Below are 19,578 nucleotides of genomic sequence, written 5' to 3' on the forward strand. Positions count from 1 at the left end.
ACAAGAAAAAAAGCGGAAAGGATATATCGATCCAAAAGCCCCCCTCTCCTTTTTCTGAGAAGACCTATGATACAGGAAAACCCTTTGTGAGACTAAAATAGAAAAAAAATCACTTAAGGATAGTAATGAAAAAGAAAATAGAACTTCTCACAAGGGAAATCACAGATTGTAAGGATCAAATGCAACTCTATGACAACACATTTGTAGGAAAATACCAAGTATCAAAACGAACTTCTCTCAAATCACTATATTGAAGTCTTGCTTCTTTCTAACAGTCACCTTTTCTTAGTCTGATATTTCTTTTGAAACATGAGTACTGTTAATTAGATTAAAATGTGTTCTAGTCTTTGAGCCAAGTTCTCTGCAGATTGAAAAATTAAGAATTTATTCTACGCAGCCATACAGCTGGGGTTTAACTCTTAGTTCTACTGTTTATTTAGCTATATGACTTTAGGCAAGTTACTTGACTTTTCTGTGCTTTATTTTCCTCCTCTATTATTAAAGATGATGAGGCTGATCACAGTAATTGCCTAATAGGTTTGCTTTTCAGACTAAATAGGTAATGCACAAAGCAAACAACTAATAGAGGATTGACACAGAGTGAGAAATGTTAGTCATGATTTTGTCTTTCATTTTGTTTCTTTATCCAACAAATATTTTTGAACAACTGTCTCTGATTCCACTTTATTGTGGGTACTGGGACTATCGATGTAAACAAGAGTACCTACATTTATCAAGTTTACATGCTATTGTGCAAGGCAGATGGTAAACATAACATTATAATTTCAAGGAGTGACAAGATCATTGGTTTATTGTGTGGTGCTTTGTATTCAGTAAATATGGTTTATTGTTCAGTTACACATAATACAATGTTAATTTTTACTATAAGCTGTAGTTTACGTGTGAGATGATAAATATGGCAAAAAGCCCAGGCTTTAGCAAGGAAGACTTAGTTAGGTTTGAATCTTACCTAGTTGTGCTTTATATTTACTTCTAGTCAAGTTTATTTAATATTTACAAGCTAGTTTACCTATCTGTAGACTGTCGATGATGATAGCTTCTCTTAGCACTGTGATGAGATTAAGGAAATTACATGCCACATTGCGTGTGGCTAAAAACATGTAAGTTTCCTCTCCCACCCTCCTCTTTATTCATATCTTACCTCTCTTGGGTTCACTTTTATTTACTTCTTTTTTTGTTTTTTTTTCTTTCTCTTTTTCCTTTAAAATTTCTTTTTCCTCTCTGGGAGTATGGTACTTATAAACTGGTACACATTTGAAAGTAGTCATAATGAGTCACATATTTTGTTTTAAAAAATGCTAATGTCTTACAGGTAGAAACAGAAACAGTGAAATGGAATGGGAAAATCAAACCATTCTGGTAGAATTCTTCTTAAAGGGGCTTTCTGGTTACCCAAGGCTTGAGCTATTCTTTTTTGTGCTCATCTTGATAATGTATGTTGTCATCCTTCTGGGCAATGGCACTCTTGTTTTAATCAGCATCTTGGACTCCCACCTTCACACCCCTATGTATTTCTTCCTGGGGAACCTCTCCTTCTTGGACATCTGTTACACCACCACCTCCATTCCCTCCACGCTGGTGAGCTTCCTCTCAGAGAGAAAGACCATCTCCTTCTCTGGCTGTGCGGTGCAGATGTTCCTTGGCTTGGCCATGGGGACAACAGAGTGTGTGCTCCTGGGCATGATGGCCTTTGACCGGTATGTGGCTATCTGCAACCCCCTAAGATATCCTGTCATCATGAGCAAGGATTCCTTTGTGCCCATGGCAGCTGGGTCCTGGATCATAGGAGTCATCAACTCTGCAGTACAAACTGTGTTTGTAGTACGATTGCCTTTCTGTAGGAATAACGTCATCAATCACTTCTCCTGTGAAATTCTGGCTGTCATGAAACTGGCCTGTGCCGACATCTCAGGCAATGAGTTCATCATGCTTGTGGCCACAACATTGTTTATATTGACACCACTGTTATTAATCATTATCTCTTATACATTAATCATTGTCAGCATCCTCAAAATTCGCTCTTCTGAGGGGAGAAGCAAAGTCTTCTCCACCTGCTCAGCCCACCTGACTGTGGTGATAATATTCTATGGAACCATTCTCTTCATGTACATGAAGCCCAAGTCTACAGAGACACTTAATTCAGATGACTTGGATGCTACTGACAAACTTATATCTATGTTCTATGGGGTTATTACTCCCATGATGAATCCTTTAATCTACAGTCTTCGGAACAAGGATGTGAAGGATGCAGTTAAACACCTACTGAGAAGAAATGTGTTTAACAAGTAAATGGGAAAGGGACTGGTAATTTTTATAATTGCAATGTGGAAACAATTAGAGAAACCGAAGAGCCGAACAGGTTCTTGCTGCTATGTCAAACTCGTCTCTCAAAGCTCTCAAGTATTCCTTAGGTGCAGTCTTAATGAAAATAAGTGAATAAATGTCCTTGTTTTAGGGGTCAGTGTTTGTAGTTTGTTCTTGTTCTTGTTGTCGAAGAGCTTAATTTTAAGGGCAAGTAGAGGGGTTGTGTAATAATGAGAGAGATTTCTAGACAGGAAAAAGCTAAGCTTGTATTAAAATCTTTAAAATGTCTTTAAATAACATATTTCCAAAACCAATTTCATACTTTCTTCCTTTCTTTATAAGACAAAATGAAAATTGGTTTCAGATGTTTAAAGCTCAGTTAAAATTAAGAATTTAGAGTACTGTGATTACTAGAAGAAACTGATTTACTTGGAGTCTATTCAGATATGTAATGCTGATTCTCCTCTGTCTATGTAGCTGTATACTGTTAAACCTTTTGGTTCTAGAATAGTATTATATTTTTAAAAATTTTTGTTTACTTCCACCTATGAGGCATTAAGTTATTATTATTTTCTGCTTTCAACATATCTACTTTGACAAACTTTTCCCCAAAGATCTTCTGATACATGGACTTGACTGCTTTGGACTTGGGAACCTAATACCTAATTTTTGAAGCCACTTGAAAATTAAAAAGTAAATAACTTCTGAGTGAACTATCCACAGATAAAAGTAGAGTTGTATCTTTTCCTTTGTCCCATTGGTTCTCTAACCATGAAGTACGTTGCTGATCCAAAAGGAATTCTGTGAACTAGGGAATGGTGGGTCTACCTTTAGATGTTTCTTACATATGATTTTTATCTGGGATTTTTATTTCTTTGTTCTGTTATGGTAACCTTCAGCTTTAAAAAATATTTACTTTTTATCATTTTATTTTTCTTAATCTGAATTGCAATCTTTAAATAGTGTTAGATTTTACTATTCAGTATTTCATCTTTTTTCTTTCCTGCTATCATATTATCCTCAGAATTTTTTTATTTAAAAATTTAAGTAATTTAGTTTATGTGTCTTTTATAATTTCAGAACACTTTAAGGTATTAAGTTAATTAGTTTTATTCTTTTGTTTAATTGCTTTAGTTTTAAAATGCTGCTTAAAACCCCACATTATTTAAGTATTAATTTTTATTTAGATTTTAAAATATTCTTGGTTTTCTATTTTATCCTTTAATGTTTTTAAATCTTATGTTTACTTTTAATTGTAAGGTAGAGATTTATTTTCCCCTTACAGTTCAGAAAGAGGCAGCAGTGAGCATTATATAGGACACCACACCACAAAGAGAAATGACTACTTTATTTCATTGTCATGCTACTTCTTTTTTTATTTATTTGATAGAGATCACAAGTAGGCAGAGAGGCAGGCAGAGAGAGGGGGGAAGCAGGCTCGCCGCTGAGCAAAGAGCCTAATGCAGGGCTCGATCCCGGGACCCTGAGATCACGACCTGAGCCAAAGGCAGAGGCTTTAACCCACTGAGCCACCCACGTGCCCTGTCATGCTCTTCTATCTCTGTCTCTTTGAATCTTTTAGTTATCTTCCTAATTATTTTCGGAGAATATTTCTCAAGAAATATGAGAGAACCACACCCTATATCTAACTAACAACAACAAAAAGACCTAAGACTTAAGTGACTTCTTTCTTTCTGAAAGGAAGAAACTTTCTGAAACTATATGGGGGATAAAATGTTTTCAATTTCTCCGGTACATAAAGCCAACAGCATTATTCTCAAACCACAAGCTGTCAGCATTCCCAAGGAGGTCGTGAATATTTGATTGACAAACTACAGTAGAGGTTTTATGTAACAGGTTCACAGTCTGATACACATCAAATATATTTATTCCTAAGGTGGAGTTCTTGGGAATTTCTTTCCAGAAAGTTCATATATATTATTTTTTGTGTCACTCCTTTGCATTACCTTCTTTCATCATGATTCTCAATAAGCAGGTAGCTAGAACCCGGTTTATCCAAGTAAGACTTAAAAAAAAATGGAATCAGAGATTTTGAAAAATGGGGTCAAGGTTGATTCATGGTTGGATTGTTGAATTTAGACCTGGTCATTCTGAAGCTGCCCAGAAAGTGGAACCACCATATTGCAGATCAACCCTTCTTTGAGAAGAGGAGACTAGCAATTTTTTAACTTAGCTGACTTTCTTAGGAGAGAATAATGTGCCATTCGGAGGGAGATAGAATAGCTGAAGGGTGACTGAATGAGAGTTTAGAGACTACTGCTTGTGGCTAATCTCTTGTTCCACACCACTATTTTGGCTTCAGGGCCAGTCATTTCTACCTGTTCTTTGTTGTCATCAATGTTGATGCAGTTCTTTGTCCAGTTTGTTTCTTCTCACGCATGGATGTATATTCTCGTCATTCACTGAACTATAGCTAGCTCTGGGCTTCTTTTTACTAACTGAAAGTTTGAGGAAGATATAAAGGAATGACACTGTAGAAAAGGAAAAAAGAAAACCTCTAATTAGACTTCAGATTTCACTGTTCCTACCCTCCACCATGAGCTTCCATAAAGATTCCATATCACCCAACTTTTTCCTTCATCCCTTGTCTCCTGTTATGTTAATAGGGCCCACTGTGTCTCAGATTAGAATTATATCTTTAATTTATTATCACTCTGAGTCCCAGAAAAGTATCATATCTGCCCAGAGATTGTTTCTGCAGCCCAACACCATGAATTTAGATCTGGACTTTGGAAGACATCTAGTTCGGACCAAAGCTTAAGTAGTTGCTATAGGCCAGGGCACAAACAGAACATATTGCCTGCTTTCCTGCCCCCCCCTCCTCCGCCCGCTGCCATGAAACATCTTGTGTCTTTGGAGCATGATGGCCCTAATAAAACCAACCTTTAAATGATGACCAGATATCTCTATTTGCTCAGAACTAGTCTACTTAACACCAGTTTCCCTGATGTAATTAGTAATAATTCCCCCTTTCATTGCCAAGTAGCCTAGTTTAGATGACCTAATATACGAACACCCTAAAAGTAGGACCTATTAGAAGCAGCAGGACCATCAGATTCCAGGGAAGTGATAGGAATAGCGGATCATAACATTTTGATGGCTGCGTCCTGAGGTAGACAAGGTGAACACACAATAGCACATGGGAGATAATTCCCAAGGACTCTTCAAATTAAATGGGTGGTTCTTTCATCATATTTGGAGATACACCATTAGACTTCAGTTGTCACTGAAAAATTGCTTAATATCCACCCATACAACTTTATCTGGATTGTGGACTTCCTTTTAGACAGTAATTCTCTAGAATGATTATTATTTCTGGTAACTCCTTGTTAGGATAATAAAAGTCTTATCATGTATTTATAAAAAATGTTTGCCCTTTTCATTTTTATTATGGAGGGACTGGCAACCAATTCATCTAAAATGATATGTGATCACTGAATAACAAAAATGAGTGTCCAAAACAAAGCAACTTTGTGTTTTCCTACTGGACCATTAGCTTTTTCATCAGATCACTCTTATTGGCTTTGCCTCTTATGAGGTTAGAAATGTGTGGGAAATCTTCTAAACCTTTTAAACTTTGCCCTGTTACTTATCTTTAGCATTAAGTATTAAAATATAATGGAGTAATATCTATAGGAAAATAGGAAAAATTTCATATACTTCCCTATTCAACATCATTGCTAAAGATTCAATAGTTCTTTTTTTTTTAAAGATTTTATTTATTTATTTGACAGAGAGAAATCACAAGAGAGGCAGGCAGAGAGAGAGAGGAAGGGAAGCAGGCTCTCCGCTGAGCAGAGAGCCAGATGTGGGACTTGATCCCAGGACCCAGATCACGACCCAAGCCGAAGGCAGCGGCCTAACCCACTGAGCCACCCAGGCGCCCCTCAATAGTTCTTTTAACATAAAATTGCTTGATGGTCATACATTTATACATGGGTTTTCATTTGTTCTATTTGTACCTCTCATTGCTTAGAGACATTTCTCTTAATTTTTTAGAATTTTTTATAAACATATACTATATTATTAGCCCCAGGGGTAAGGTCTGTGAATCGCCAGGTTTACACACTTCACAGCACTCACCATAGCACATACCCTCCTCAATGTCCATAACCCAACCACCATCTCCCTATGCCCCTCCCCACTGGCCACCCTCAGTTTGTTTTGTGACATCAAGAGTCTCTTATGCTTTGTCTCCCTCCCGATTCCATCTTGTTTCATTTATTCTTTTCCTATCCCCCAACCCCCCCACCCCATTGCATCCCCACTTCCTCATATCAGGGAGATCATATGATAGTTGAGACATTTCTTTTTTTAAGATTTTATTTGTTTGACAGAGAGAAAGAGCACAAGCAGGGAGAGTGGCAGTCGAGGGAGAGGAAGAGGAAGAAAAAGGCTCCCTGTGTGGAGCAAGGAGCCCTGCTCAACCCCTGGGTCCTGGGATCATGACCGGAGCTGAAGACAGATGCTTAACCTACTGAGCCACCCAGGCACCCCTAGAGACATTTTTTTTTTAAATAAGACATCCTTGATATTCCTCTTGCTAATGGCCTTTAAGTCCGTGAAAGATTTTCCTGTTATTTTAATGGAAAATGATTTGGAATCTTCAAAAATGAGATGTCATTTGTGATTCTATAAACTCTGAGGTAGATTGAAAATGTCAAGGTGTGTTTGCCATGATTCTGAAAAGACTGACATTAAAAGTCATACTTTCTGCTTACCATTAGATTGGGGAAAATGAATTTATGGGATTTTTATAAGCCAGGGAAAATGTACTTATTTAATATAATCTTGAGTTATCACATCCATGAATATCTTGACTTCAGAAGGATAAGAAGTTTCTCAAGTTTCTGTGAATGGGATATTGATTGTCTTTTTTAGGTTACCTTGAGACTAGAGGAAACCATGTCCTGTACATGAAATGAATGCTGAGGGAAGATCAACTAAAGCTACAAGTAAACAAATTTTTTTCTGGCCAAATTTCCCCATGTGTCAAAAAAGAAGATTACTTTGGACAGATGTAGATTTGTGTCTATAGCTTGCTTGATACTCATATTGGTCTGAAACATAAATATGTTAAGCATTTAGCTGTTGTTGCAGTTGAGAATTCCAATTGCAAATTGCTACTGCAATTTTGGTAGAATGTTTTTTTTTTTATTTGTTTATTTACAGCATAACAGTGTTCATTGTTTTGGCATCACACCCGGTGCTCCATGCAGTACGTGCCCTCCCTATTACCCACCACCTGGTTCCTCAACCTTCCACCCCCCTGCCCCTTCAAAACACTCAGGTTGTTTTTCAGAGTCCATAGTCTCTCATGGTTCATCTCCTCTTCCAGTTTCCCTCAACTCCCTCTCCTCTCCATCTCCCCATGTCCTCCATTTTATTTGTTATGCTCCACAAATAAGTGAGACCATGTGATACTGACTCTCTCTGCTTGACTTATTTCGCTCAGCATAATTTCTTCCAGTCCCGTCCATGTTGCTACAAAAGTTGGGTATTCGTCCTTTCTGATGGAGGCATAATACTCCATTGTGTATATGGACCACATCTTCCTTATCCATTCATCTGTTGAAGGGCATCTTGGTTCTTTCCACAGTTTGGCGACCATAGCCATTGCTGCAATAAACATTGGGGTACAGATGGCCCTTCTTTTCACTACATCTGTATCTTTGGGGTAAATACCCAGCAGTGCAACTGCAGGGTCATAGGGAAGCTCTATTCTTAATTTCTTCAGGAATCTCCACACTGTTCTCCAAAGTGGCTGCACTAACTTGCATTTCCACCAACAGTGCAAGAGGGTTCCCCTTTCTCCACATCCTCTCCAACACACGTTGTTTCCTGTCTTGCTAATTTTGGCCGTTCTAACTGGTGTCAGGTGGTATCTCAATGTTGTTTTAATTTGAATCTCCCTGATGGCTAGTGATGATGAACATTTTTTCATGTGTCTGATAGCCATTTGTATGTCTTCATTGGAGAAGTGTCTGTTCATATCTTCTGCCCATTTTTTTTTTTTTTTTTTTTTTTCCGGTCAAATTTTTTTTTTTTTTTTTTTTTTTTTTTCCCCCTTTTATTAATTTTTTCAGCGTAACAGTATTCATTCTTTTTGCACAACACCCAGTGCTCCATGCAAAACGTGCCCATTTTTTGATATGATTATCTGTTTTGTGTGTGTTGAGTTTGAGAAGTTCTTTATAGATCCTGGATATCAACCTTCTGTCTGTACTGTCATTTGCAAATATCTTCTCCCATTCCGTGGGTTGCCTTTTTGTTTTGTTGACTGTTTTCTTTGCTGTGCAGAAGCTTTTGATCTTGATGAAGTCCCAAAAGTTCATTTTTGCTTTTGTTTCCTTGGCCTTTGGAGACATATCTTGAAAGAAGTTGCTGTGGCTGATATCGAAGAGGTTACTGCCTATGTTCTCCTCTAGGATTCTGATAGATTCCTGTCTCATGTTGAGGTCTTTTATCCATTCGAGTTTATCTTTGTGTACGGTGTAAGAGAATGGTCGAGTTTCATTCTTCTACATATCGCTGTCCAGTTTTCCCAGCACCATTTATTGAAGAGACTGTCTTTTTTCCATTGAATATTTTTTCCTGTTTTGTCGAAGATTATTTGACCATAGAGTTGAGGGTCCATATCTGGGCTCTCCACTCTGTTCCACGGGTCAATGTGTCTGTTTTTATGCCAGTACCACGCTGTCTTGGTGATCACAGCTTTGTAGTAAAGCTTGAAATTGGGTAACGTGATGCCACCAGTGTTGTTTTTGTTTTTCAACATTTCCTTAGCAATTCGGGGTCTCTTCTGATTCCATACAAATTTTAGGATTATTTGCTCCAGCTCTTTGAAAAATATCGGTGGAATTTTGATCGGAATGGCATTAAAAGTATTGATTGCTCTAGGCAGTATAGACATTTTAACAATGTTTATTCTTCCAATCCAAGAGCATGGAACAGTCTTCCATCTTTTTGTGTCTTCTTCAATTTCTTTCATGAGTGTTCTGTAGTTCCTCGAGTACAGGTCCTTTACCTCTTTGGTTAGGTTTATTCCCAGGTATCTTATGGTTCTTGGTGCTATAGTAAATGGAATTGATTCTCTAATTTCCCTTTCTGTATTTTCATTGTTAGTGTATAAGAAAGCCACTGATTTCTGTACATTGACTTTGTATCCTGCCACGTTACTGAATTGCTGTATGAGTTCTAGAAGTTTGGGGGTGGAGTCTTTGGGGTTTTCCATATAAAGAATTATGTCATCTGTGAAGAGAGAGAGTTTGACTTCTTCCTTGCCAATTTGGATACCTTTTATTTCTCTTTGTTGTCTGATTGCCGTTGCTGGAACTTCTAATACTATGTTGAACAAGAGTGGTGAGAGTGGGCATCCTTGTCGTGTTCCTGATCTCAACGGGAAGGCTGTGAGCTTTTTCCCATTGAGGATGATATTTGCTGTGAGTCTTTCATAGGTAGATTTTCTGAAGTTCAGGAATGTTCCCTCTTTCCCTATACTTTGAAGCATTTTCATCAGGAACAGATGCTGGATTTTGTCACATGCTTTTTCTGCATCAATTGAGAGGACCATGTGGTTCTTCTCTCTTCTCTTATTGATTTGTTCTATAACACTGATTGATTTGCAAATGTTGAACCAACCTTGCAACCCAGGGATGAATCCCACCTGGTCATGGTGGATAATCTTTTTAATGTGCTGCTGGATCCTGTTTGCTAGGATCCTGTTGAGAATCTTTGCATCCATATTCATCAGTGATATTGGTCTGAAATTCTCCTTTTTGGTAGGGTCTTTGCCTGGTTTGGAGATCAGGGTAATGCTGGCTTCATAAAAAGAGTCTGGAAGTTTTCCTTCTGCTTCAATTTTTTGGAACAGCTTCAGGAGAATTGGTGTTATTTCTTCTTTGAAAGTTTGGTAGAATTCCCCAGGGAATCCATCAGGTCCTGGGCTCTTGTTTTTTGGGAGGTTTTTGATCACTGCTTCAATCTCGTTACTAGATATCAGTCTGTTCAGGTTGTCAATTTCTTCCTGGTTCAATTTTGGGAGTTTGTAATTTTCCAGGAATGCATCCATTTCATCTAGGTTGCTTAACGGTAGAATGTTTAATAATTTAATATCCATATTTATTGAGAAGTATAGGTGTGCTCATTTTTAGATATTTGGATTCAGGTAGAAGGCATGCCAGTCTATCATTAACAACAATATATCAACAAGTACAGATCAGAGCAGTTTCTCATCTTTTCTGGAAATAGCTTTATCTTCAGGTATGTTTTTTTCACCTTAAGTTTTTAAATAAGCACTGTGTGAGGGCCCATTAACTGGACCCCAGGCAGAAAGTAGCTTGGGATATAGAATAATCAGGACAGTTGACCCTGGTCTGAGGTGAAATATGTGGAACTTTCTAGTGAATTCCTGTGTCTCTATCACCTGGACACAAGTAATTCTGTCCCAGAATCTGCTCATATTGCAGGTCTACTGACTAGATAAGATCTACACAGATACTCTATTATAATGATATTTTCCACAATTTACTTTGAAATTTATTTGCTTTACATGTATTAGGCATCACAAAGTGACAGTTTTTTTTTTAAAGATTGTATTTATTTATTTGACAGAGAGAGACACCACAAGTAGGCAGAGAAGCAGGCAGAGGTGGGGGGGGAGCAGGCTCCCTGCTGAGCAGAGAGCCCAGTGTGGGGCTTGATCCCAGGACCTGAGTTGAAGGCAGAGGCTTAACCCTCTGAGCCACCCAGGTGCCCCTAAAGGTTTTTATTTTTTTTTAAGATTTTATTTATTTATTTGACAGAGAGAGAGATCACAAGTAGCCAGAGAGAGGGGGAAGCAGGCTCCCAGCTGAGCAGAGAGCCCAATGTGGGGCTCAATCCCAGGACCCTGAGATCATGACCTGAGTCAGAGGCAGAGGCTTAACCCACTGAGCCACCCAGGCGCCCTAACCTTTTTTTTTTTTTTAACTTACTTTTGTTCTCTTTTGTTCAGTCTCACTAAAATCATTAGAAATACATTTCACAGGATTCCCGGGAGCTCATTGATACCCTGTAGTAAGGAAATGAACTTTATATTTGTTATAGTATTTAGAACTAGAAATATTTTATGTCTTATGTAATCTGTGTTATAGGAGGAATCTTATTTTTTAAAAAATTTATTTGACAGACAGAGATCACAAGTAGGCAGGGAGGCAGACAGAGAGATAGAGAGAGAGAGAGAGAGAGAGAAGGGAGCAGGCTCCCCGCTAACCAGAGAGCCCAATGCGGTGCTCAATCCCAGGACCCTGGATCGTGACCTAAACCGAAGGCAGAGGCTTTAACCCACTGAGCCACCCAGGCACCCCAGGAATCTTAATTTTTAAGTAATCAAAACCTAGTTTTAAATAGTCCACAGCCATCTTTAAGGACCAATACATTTTTCAAATAAAATTCTCTCATTTTGCCTTATTTTTCTCAGCTCCTGAATGTAACATTTTAATAGTACTAGAATTCGTAATCAGTACTAAAACTAATGATATATGATATGAATAATGAAAACAAATCTACCATTATTTATGAATGACACTATATGTATATAGAATACTCAAATGGTCTATAAACTATTGGAATTAGTAAGTGAATTTAATGTGAACTCTACTCCATTAAATTTTTAAAAAATAGTATAGAAAAGTGAATTTACCAATATTGCTAAATATGAATTTGGGATAAAATAGTCACTACATAGCAATAACGAGAAAGTAAAAAAAAAAAAAAGAGTTTAAAGCAAAATTTATAATAGCATCAATAATATAAAAATATATGAACAAATCTAATATACTATGTGTAAGACACTTATACAGGAAGAATCAATACATTATTGAGAGAAATTTAAAAAGACCTAAATTAATGGATTAGAAGATGAAATAGTATAAAGATATCAATTCTCTCTAAATTGAAATGTAGGTTCAAGGCAATCCGAACCCAAACTCCAGCAGGTATATTGTGAAAATTGTAAAGCAGATGCTAACATACATGGTGCCAACACCAGCCAATCCACCCATAAAGAAGAAATCGTTTAGAGGGCCAAAATCAAGTCTTACTACAGAGCTATAGCTAACAAGACAGTGCAATATTGGTACAAAGATAGAAAAAATAGACTAACGGAACAAATCAAGAAGCTCAAAACAGATCCAGACATATATGGTCAATTAGTTTATGTCAAAAATGATGCCGCAGTAAGACAGGGAGCTTTTCAATAAAATTATGTTGAGTCAAATAGTGTGCACATAGTAAAAAATAAATCTTGCCCTTGTCTCATACCATACACAAAGTTTAACTCTAGATGTATTGTGTATCTCAGTATGAAAGGTAAAAATGTAAAGCTTCTAGAAAGTAAGGTAGGAGGCTTGGGCTTACCAGGATATTTTCCTATTGGATAAAAATGGAGGAGACAAATGAATAAATTTATGATTCTTTCAAGAACGATAAAGACCGGGTGAGTGGGTGTTGGATAGGCAATGACCACTTATTGCTCCATCAGTCTCACATTGCTACAATGATATAGCATAATAAACAATCATAAAATCTCAGTGACATAATAAAGTAAGCATTTACTAAAGTCTATGAGACACCTGGAGCCAGGTGATCCCAACTAGATTATCTTTATATCTCAAATCAGCTGTGAGTTGGTTTATTGATTGTTTTTGGACTCACTCATTTGTTGGAGATTGCATGACTGCTGGCTCACATAGGGCAGCCTTGGCTGTATGCAACTGAAGCAACTCAGTTCTGTTTAATGTTCATTTTATCCTCCCGTTGGCTAATTTGGTCATATTTTCATGATAGTAGCAGAGATGGAAAAGAGAAGACTAACCTAATTATGCAAGTGCTTTACAAGTGTCTGCTTGCATTATATTTGCTAATGCTCTATGATCAAATCAAGTCACATGTGTAGGGCTAAAATCAGAGTGAAGAATTGGGGTCATTAATGCAATTAATATACCACAATTGTATAAGATTACTTAACTAATCAATAGTTGAACTGAGGTTTAATCCCCAACTATTTAAGTCTAGTATTCTTTCCAATGCACTATTCCTTCAAAGATTACTATATAATCTTTATTAAATCATAAACACTGTGCTAGAAACTTTGCCTATTCAAGGGCATTTGATAGGTATAAATTATTTGATTGATCAGTGCTCTCTCTTTGTGGCCATTTAAAAGGTCAGTAAGGATGTTTTATCTTCTTTTTCTCAGATAACTGAAATATTTGGGAGAGATTTCTGAAAATAAATCCATCACTTTACAAGCTGAGGCCATATAGGCAGGCATTTCTATAATTCTTATTTGCAATGTTTGCTGTGTCATTCAAGGGCAGTCTGCAGAAGGAATAGGCAAATAGTCTCCTCCAGTTTTGCTTTGACAGCTGCTCAACCCAATATTATTTCAATAACTTGAAATAATTTAAAATTTTCCAACCTTTTTAATTTTTTTTTTTTTTTGGTTCCCAATTAGTTAATGAAACTTGGAGAGGCATACCCTAGAGAACCAGAAAGTTTCTTAACTTCTTTATGTTTCAGAATGACAACACTAAATTGTTAAGGGAGTTGGTAAGTCCCTAATAGCAATGGAAGCTTTAATAGTCTTAGATCCAGGGGTAACCCTTTGGAAGTTCTGGGGAACAGATCATAGGTGGTGATTTTTGCAGAACAAATTTTTATGTTGTTATTTTTCTTAAGAAACTATTTTGATACTTTTAATTAACAAAAGCTCATATGTTGAGAACTTGTGAATCAGGCAAGATTTGAGTTGATTATTTGCAAACCAAGACCATCCATATCCTTTTTCATTGCGATTGTCTGAATAAAAATACCTCTATACAACTCACTCTAATATAGTTTATCATGGAATATCGTCCTAATTACAAAAATCAGATTCTTTTACTTTTTTGAGCACTGCACCCAAGATTCACAAGAAAGACCATGCTGGAGATCATCTTTAAATATTGAAGCATGCATTAATCAAAAAGGAGATGCTTATCACATGTGCTAAGGTATATGAGCGTGGACATTATCCATCTCTTTCTGTATCCTCAGATTTATAAAATGTATTAATGGGTCTCAGCCAGGCCAGGAAACCAGAATAGAGATATTTACTCTAAAAAGAAGTACTAGTTGGTAGGAAAAATAGAGTTGAAATGAGTCCTGAATATGGGATAGGACTTTTGGCTTTATGCTTTCAGTTTTCTCATTTACCTTAGATAAGTCATTAAACGGCTTCAAGCATCCATCAACTTTAAAATAAGAGGATTGGATTAGAACTCTTGAGTCTGTTCTGGCTCTGACATTTAGGAAGAGATGAGTTTGTTAGAAATCATTTAATTATCTTAGCACTGGGATCGGAAATCATTTTAAAGAAAGTATCTCAATAAAATGACTTAAGATAGGTGCGACTCTTAACAGGATATGAGACAAGGGAATGAGTGTGGACTCAATCTGCATGAGAAAAAGAGACGTCCTTGTTTTATTTATGAGAGAGAGGGCAAGAGAGTGGTAAAGAAAGAAAAGAAAGGCAAGAGGAGCCAGGCTAGAGCAAGAAAATTGGGTGCTGGTTGGGGAAAAACAATCGAGAAATCCTCAGTAGAAGTGGTGGTGTGTGTTGACCAAAGTGGACAAAACAGCAAAAATGTGTAGCGTTAACCTTTCTGGAAATACTCAGTAAAGTGTTTCATATTAGTCCATGGTTGGGGTTGAAATTCCAATAGATTATAAAGAAGGCACTAATTTTTTTTTTTTTTATCTGAGGCAGTGTGAACCAGCACTCGGCCAGCATACAGGCAACTGTGGTTCTGGAAAGCAGGGAGACCATGAAATGATAAACTCTTTGTGATTCTCATGAAATTGGGGTGGTGGAGGGAAAGTTTAAAACAAGTTAATTTGGAATTATCATCCTCCTGGTATAGATTAGACAACTGAGTTTCAAAGAAGCCAAGTGATTTATCTAATTGTGTGTGCTGATAAGAAGCATGGCTGGATATAGAGTCCAACTCTCATATTTAGAGACAGTGCTCTAAAACCCTACAGAGGATGATTGTTTGGGAAGCATTACAAGCTCTTCTAAGAGTACAAGTGGTCATCACCTTCCCACCTCCCTCACTCTGCATCAAACATTTAAAGCTAAGAGCTCATCATTTTTGTTTCTTAAATTAACAAGTTTCTTTAATGTTAAGATAAGAGTCCAGATATAAATGACAAGTTGAAAAATGTTTAGGCTTTTATGTTGACATGGAGAACTTTAGGAAAATGTACTTATTTGAATATGTATCAAAAACTTTCCAAGTTCAAGACAGTGGTGTGTTATTAAAAATTTAAATGTGAGTTATTACCTTGCTAGTATAATGGGGGAACAAGCTCTTGAGAATTTCCTCCTAGCAGGGGTGGGAGCAATTGGGATGTGCCTATCTGGCTACAGTTTGCTGTAATATACTTGAGTATTCTAAGTATGTACAAAGAAGGAAGCTGTACTTGAGACAGTGGCATACAGTTTTGATGACTGGATAAATGCTCATGGAAGACAAGATTGGAGCTGGGGAGAAAGGCTACTCCATGGAGATAAACTGTTGATTAAAGACATAAAAATAAAAAAACAGCATGTAAGTATGAGGAGCTACATGCTCGTTGTTTCAGACCAGAGTGTGGAGGGAGTGTTGGGAGATGAGAAATAGGGAGAAGTAGATAATGATGAGGATATGAGGCTTGAATACTTGTGATTGATTTCCTTTGAACGCCACTTGTCGGACAGTGGTTTTTAAACACATCTCCATATGTGACCAGTTGTGAGACAGATCACAAGTAATTCGAATTGCGGTATAAAATACTCAACTTTGAAAATTATTTTGTTTCTAAGTTTGGGTTCAGGATTATTCCATGCTTTCATGAAGATGGAAATCAGGTGGTACTATAGTGGTCGGATACATGTTTATCTTCTATTTATATTCCTTAGTTACAGCATATTCATCTGTTATATTATACAATTAGCAGGTTTATGAAATGCACCTAAATCCTTTCTCCGTGTGGCTTTTACAAAAATTTTTTGTTTCCCCAGCAAATCTCCTGTGGTCCTTACCTCAATTAAATCTAATGCATTTTTTGATTAAAATAAGTATCAAAATAGGTCACTGCGCAGCATCCCCAGCACAGAGTTTGGATTCTTACTCTCTGTGTTCTCCTAGTGCCCTAGGGCATACTTACATCATGTTCTTGTAATTATTTATTTACTTGAATATGTGATACTCTATTGGGACTTGCCCGAGAACAGCTTTTATATAATTCAAGTCTAGATCTTCAGTGACTTGTAGTATACTCAATAAATGTTGAATGAATGAATGAATGAATGAATGAATAACTAATGTGCTATTGCCAGAATAGTGATTCTTTTAAAGTACCCCTACCAAACAACCCTGGAAAGTTGGTAGAATGTAATTTTTATAATAGATACAATGTATATTTTTATTCACTACTGCAGATAAACAAAGAGGAATAAAATGGTGAAGGCAAACTTAACAGTCATTTCAAATTTTATTTTTCTGGGATTTTCCCACTACCCCAAAGTTGAGATCATTGTATTTGTGCTGTCCTTGCTGATGTACCTGATCACCCTGCTGGGTAATGTAATTCTGATCTCCATCACTGTCCTGGATTCCCATCTACACAAACCCATGTACTTCTTCCTCAGCAACCTCTCCTTTTTAGACATCTGGTACACCTCTTCTGCTCTCACTCCAATGCTAGCAAACTTTGTTTCAGGAAAAAACACTATCTCATTCTCAGGATGTGCCATTCAGATGTACTTTTCTCTTGCCATGGGCTCCACTGAGTGTGTGCTCCTGTCCATGATGGCGTATGACCGGTATGTGGCCATCTGCAAACCCCTGAGGTACCCCATCATCATGAACAAGAGTGTCTGTGTGCAGATTGCAGCTGGCTCCTGGGTGAAAGGCTGCCTCACCGCCCTGGTGGAAACAATGTCCGTGCTGCATCAGTCTCTCTGTGGAAAGAGCATCATCAATCATTTCACTTGTGAAATTCTGGCTGTGTTGAAACTAGTTTGTGTAGACACTTCCAGGGTGCAGTTAATCATGCTGGTGATCAGCGTCCTCCTTCTTCCTATGCCGATGCTCCTCATTTGTATATCTTATGCATTCATTCTCTCCAACATCCTAAGAATCAGCTCAGTGGATGGTCGAAGCAAAGCCTTTTCAACATGTGCAGCCCACTTGACTGTGGTGGTTTTGTTCTATGGGACAGCTCTCTTCATGTATCTGAAGCCCTCCGCTGTAGATTCACAGGAAATAGATAAATTTATAGCTTTGGTATATGCTGGATTAACCCCCATGTTGAATCCCATCATCTATAGTCTACGGAACAAAGAGGTAAAAGCAGCTGTGAAAAAATTGCTGATTAGGAACTCTCTTTGTGCTTTTTTAATCCCCAGTAGCAAATAATATCAATAAACATTAACCTGAGGTGTTTTAGTGGTTAATACACAAAGAACATTGGGATAATGGGGGAGGACACTAATTTTTTAAAAATATTTATTTATTTATTTTAGAGAGAGAGCATGAGTGGGAGACAGAGGGAAAGAGAATCTTAAGCAGAGTCCACACAGTACAGAACCCAACATGGGGCTCGATCTCATGACCGTAAGATCATGATCTGCTCTGAAACCAAAAGTTAGATGCTCAACTGACTGTACCATCCAGGAAGACACTCATTTTAAATGAGATGTGTGATTTCCTAAGTTTTCTCCTTGACTGACTACTGAAACTAAAATAATGTAGGTAGCTCTTACATAAGCATATCTGAAATCTTATGCAAATAGGTCTCATGATGACAAACTTCAATTTTTGTTTTAGGTTACAGAGTGTAAATGTAACTTTAAACATTACGTTAGTGTATTGTTAGTATTCAAAATTATGTACATGTAATATACAAATGTAATACCTATAGTAGACTTTTTTTAGCTAATTTATGATTAGCCTCTGTTTTAGGTTGATTTGTGTCCCTCCAAAACTTATTTTGAAGCTCTAACCCCCCAGTACCTCAGAATGTATCTATATTTGAAGCTATGGCCTTTCAAAAGGTGATTACGTTAAAATGAGGCTGTCAGTGTGGGGCCTCATACAAGCTGAATTGTGTCATTGTAAGAAGAAAGTTAGACACACATGGGTTCATCAGGGATACTCACATACAGAGGAAAGGACATAGCAAGAAGGTGGCTATTTGCAAGCCAAGGAGAGGCTTCAGAAGAAATCAAATCTGCCAATATTTTACTCTCGGACTTCTAGGCTCCAGAAGTATGAGCAAGTAAATTTCTGTTGTTTAAGCAACCTAATCTGTGGTATTTTGTTATGGAAGCCTTAGAAATCTAGTATAACCTCTTTTTCAGCATAGCTAAATTTAATGGAAGTAATGCATATTACACAAAGTGTAACTATGTTTTATATGTGTGGATATATTTGTGCATGCAGATAGATGTGTGTGATGTGAATGTCTATGTACAGATGGAAAAGGTCTGCACAAATATATCCTGAATAGAAATGGGGTAGAAGTACCAGTCTGGAGAAAAAATATCAGAGAGTTTAGTAGTTTGTTGTTGGTGTTAGAATGCTGACATTATTTTGTAAATTCAAAGAAGCTACAGGACATTTCATTGAAACTACTAGTACCCTTCCCCTTTTTTATTGTGCTTTTCCCTGACACCTAGTTTCTTAAATCCAAGGGTATAAATGAACCCATCAGAACTTAGAAAATTCATGGTATTGTATTAAAAGATATACAATACCCCAAACCCACTAAAATGGTGTGAAATATTGAAGTACATGAATATATCTTATTATATAAACCACAACATACAAGGAATTAAAAACTGTACACTCAGCAGCATTTGTAGCATTTTTATATACTTTCTGGACCCAATAAATAAACGTGAATTCAGTGGGCAAGACTCATTTGCTCATCATGAAGTTGTCACCAGAGCTGATAAAATTGTTGGATGGCTTTGATCAAGAAAGCAATGGGATGAACAAAATAGGATGACTATGGGCATTACAGGGTTCTAGGGCATATTTGATTTCTCATATATGAATAAACAGTCATCAAAGATGATGGGTCCATTGGTCTAAGTAAAGATTTCAGACACAGCCATTGATTGGATGAGAGGAGAAGCTTAAGGATGATGACTTCATAAAG

The 19,578-nt window shown here is 37.1% G+C and overlaps 2 protein-coding genes across 2 annotated transcripts; both read left to right on the plus strand.

Moving 5' to 3' along the window:
• Nucleotides 1-1,353: 1,353 nt before the first annotated feature.
• LOC123953186 (olfactory receptor 13C2) lies at nt 1,354-2,310 on the plus strand. Its single transcript, XM_046023201.1, has one exon. The coding sequence runs from the start codon at nt 1,354-1,356 to the stop codon at nt 2,308-2,310; it is 957 nt and encodes a 318-aa protein (XP_045879157.1).
• A 14,561-nt stretch (nt 2,311-16,871) lies between these two features.
• LOC123952554 (olfactory receptor 13F1-like) lies at nt 16,872-17,831 on the plus strand. The gene has a single exon (XM_046021828.1). It carries the CDS (start codon nt 16,872-16,874, stop codon nt 17,829-17,831), a length of 960 nt encoding a protein of 319 aa, XP_045877784.1.
• Nucleotides 17,832-19,578: the final 1,747 nt, after the last annotated feature.

The sequence above is a fragment of the Meles meles genome, chromosome 11, assembly GCF_922984935.1.
Source record: "Meles meles chromosome 11, mMelMel3.1 paternal haplotype, whole genome shotgun sequence".
Taxonomy (NCBI): domain Eukaryota; kingdom Metazoa; phylum Chordata; class Mammalia; order Carnivora; family Mustelidae; genus Meles; species Meles meles.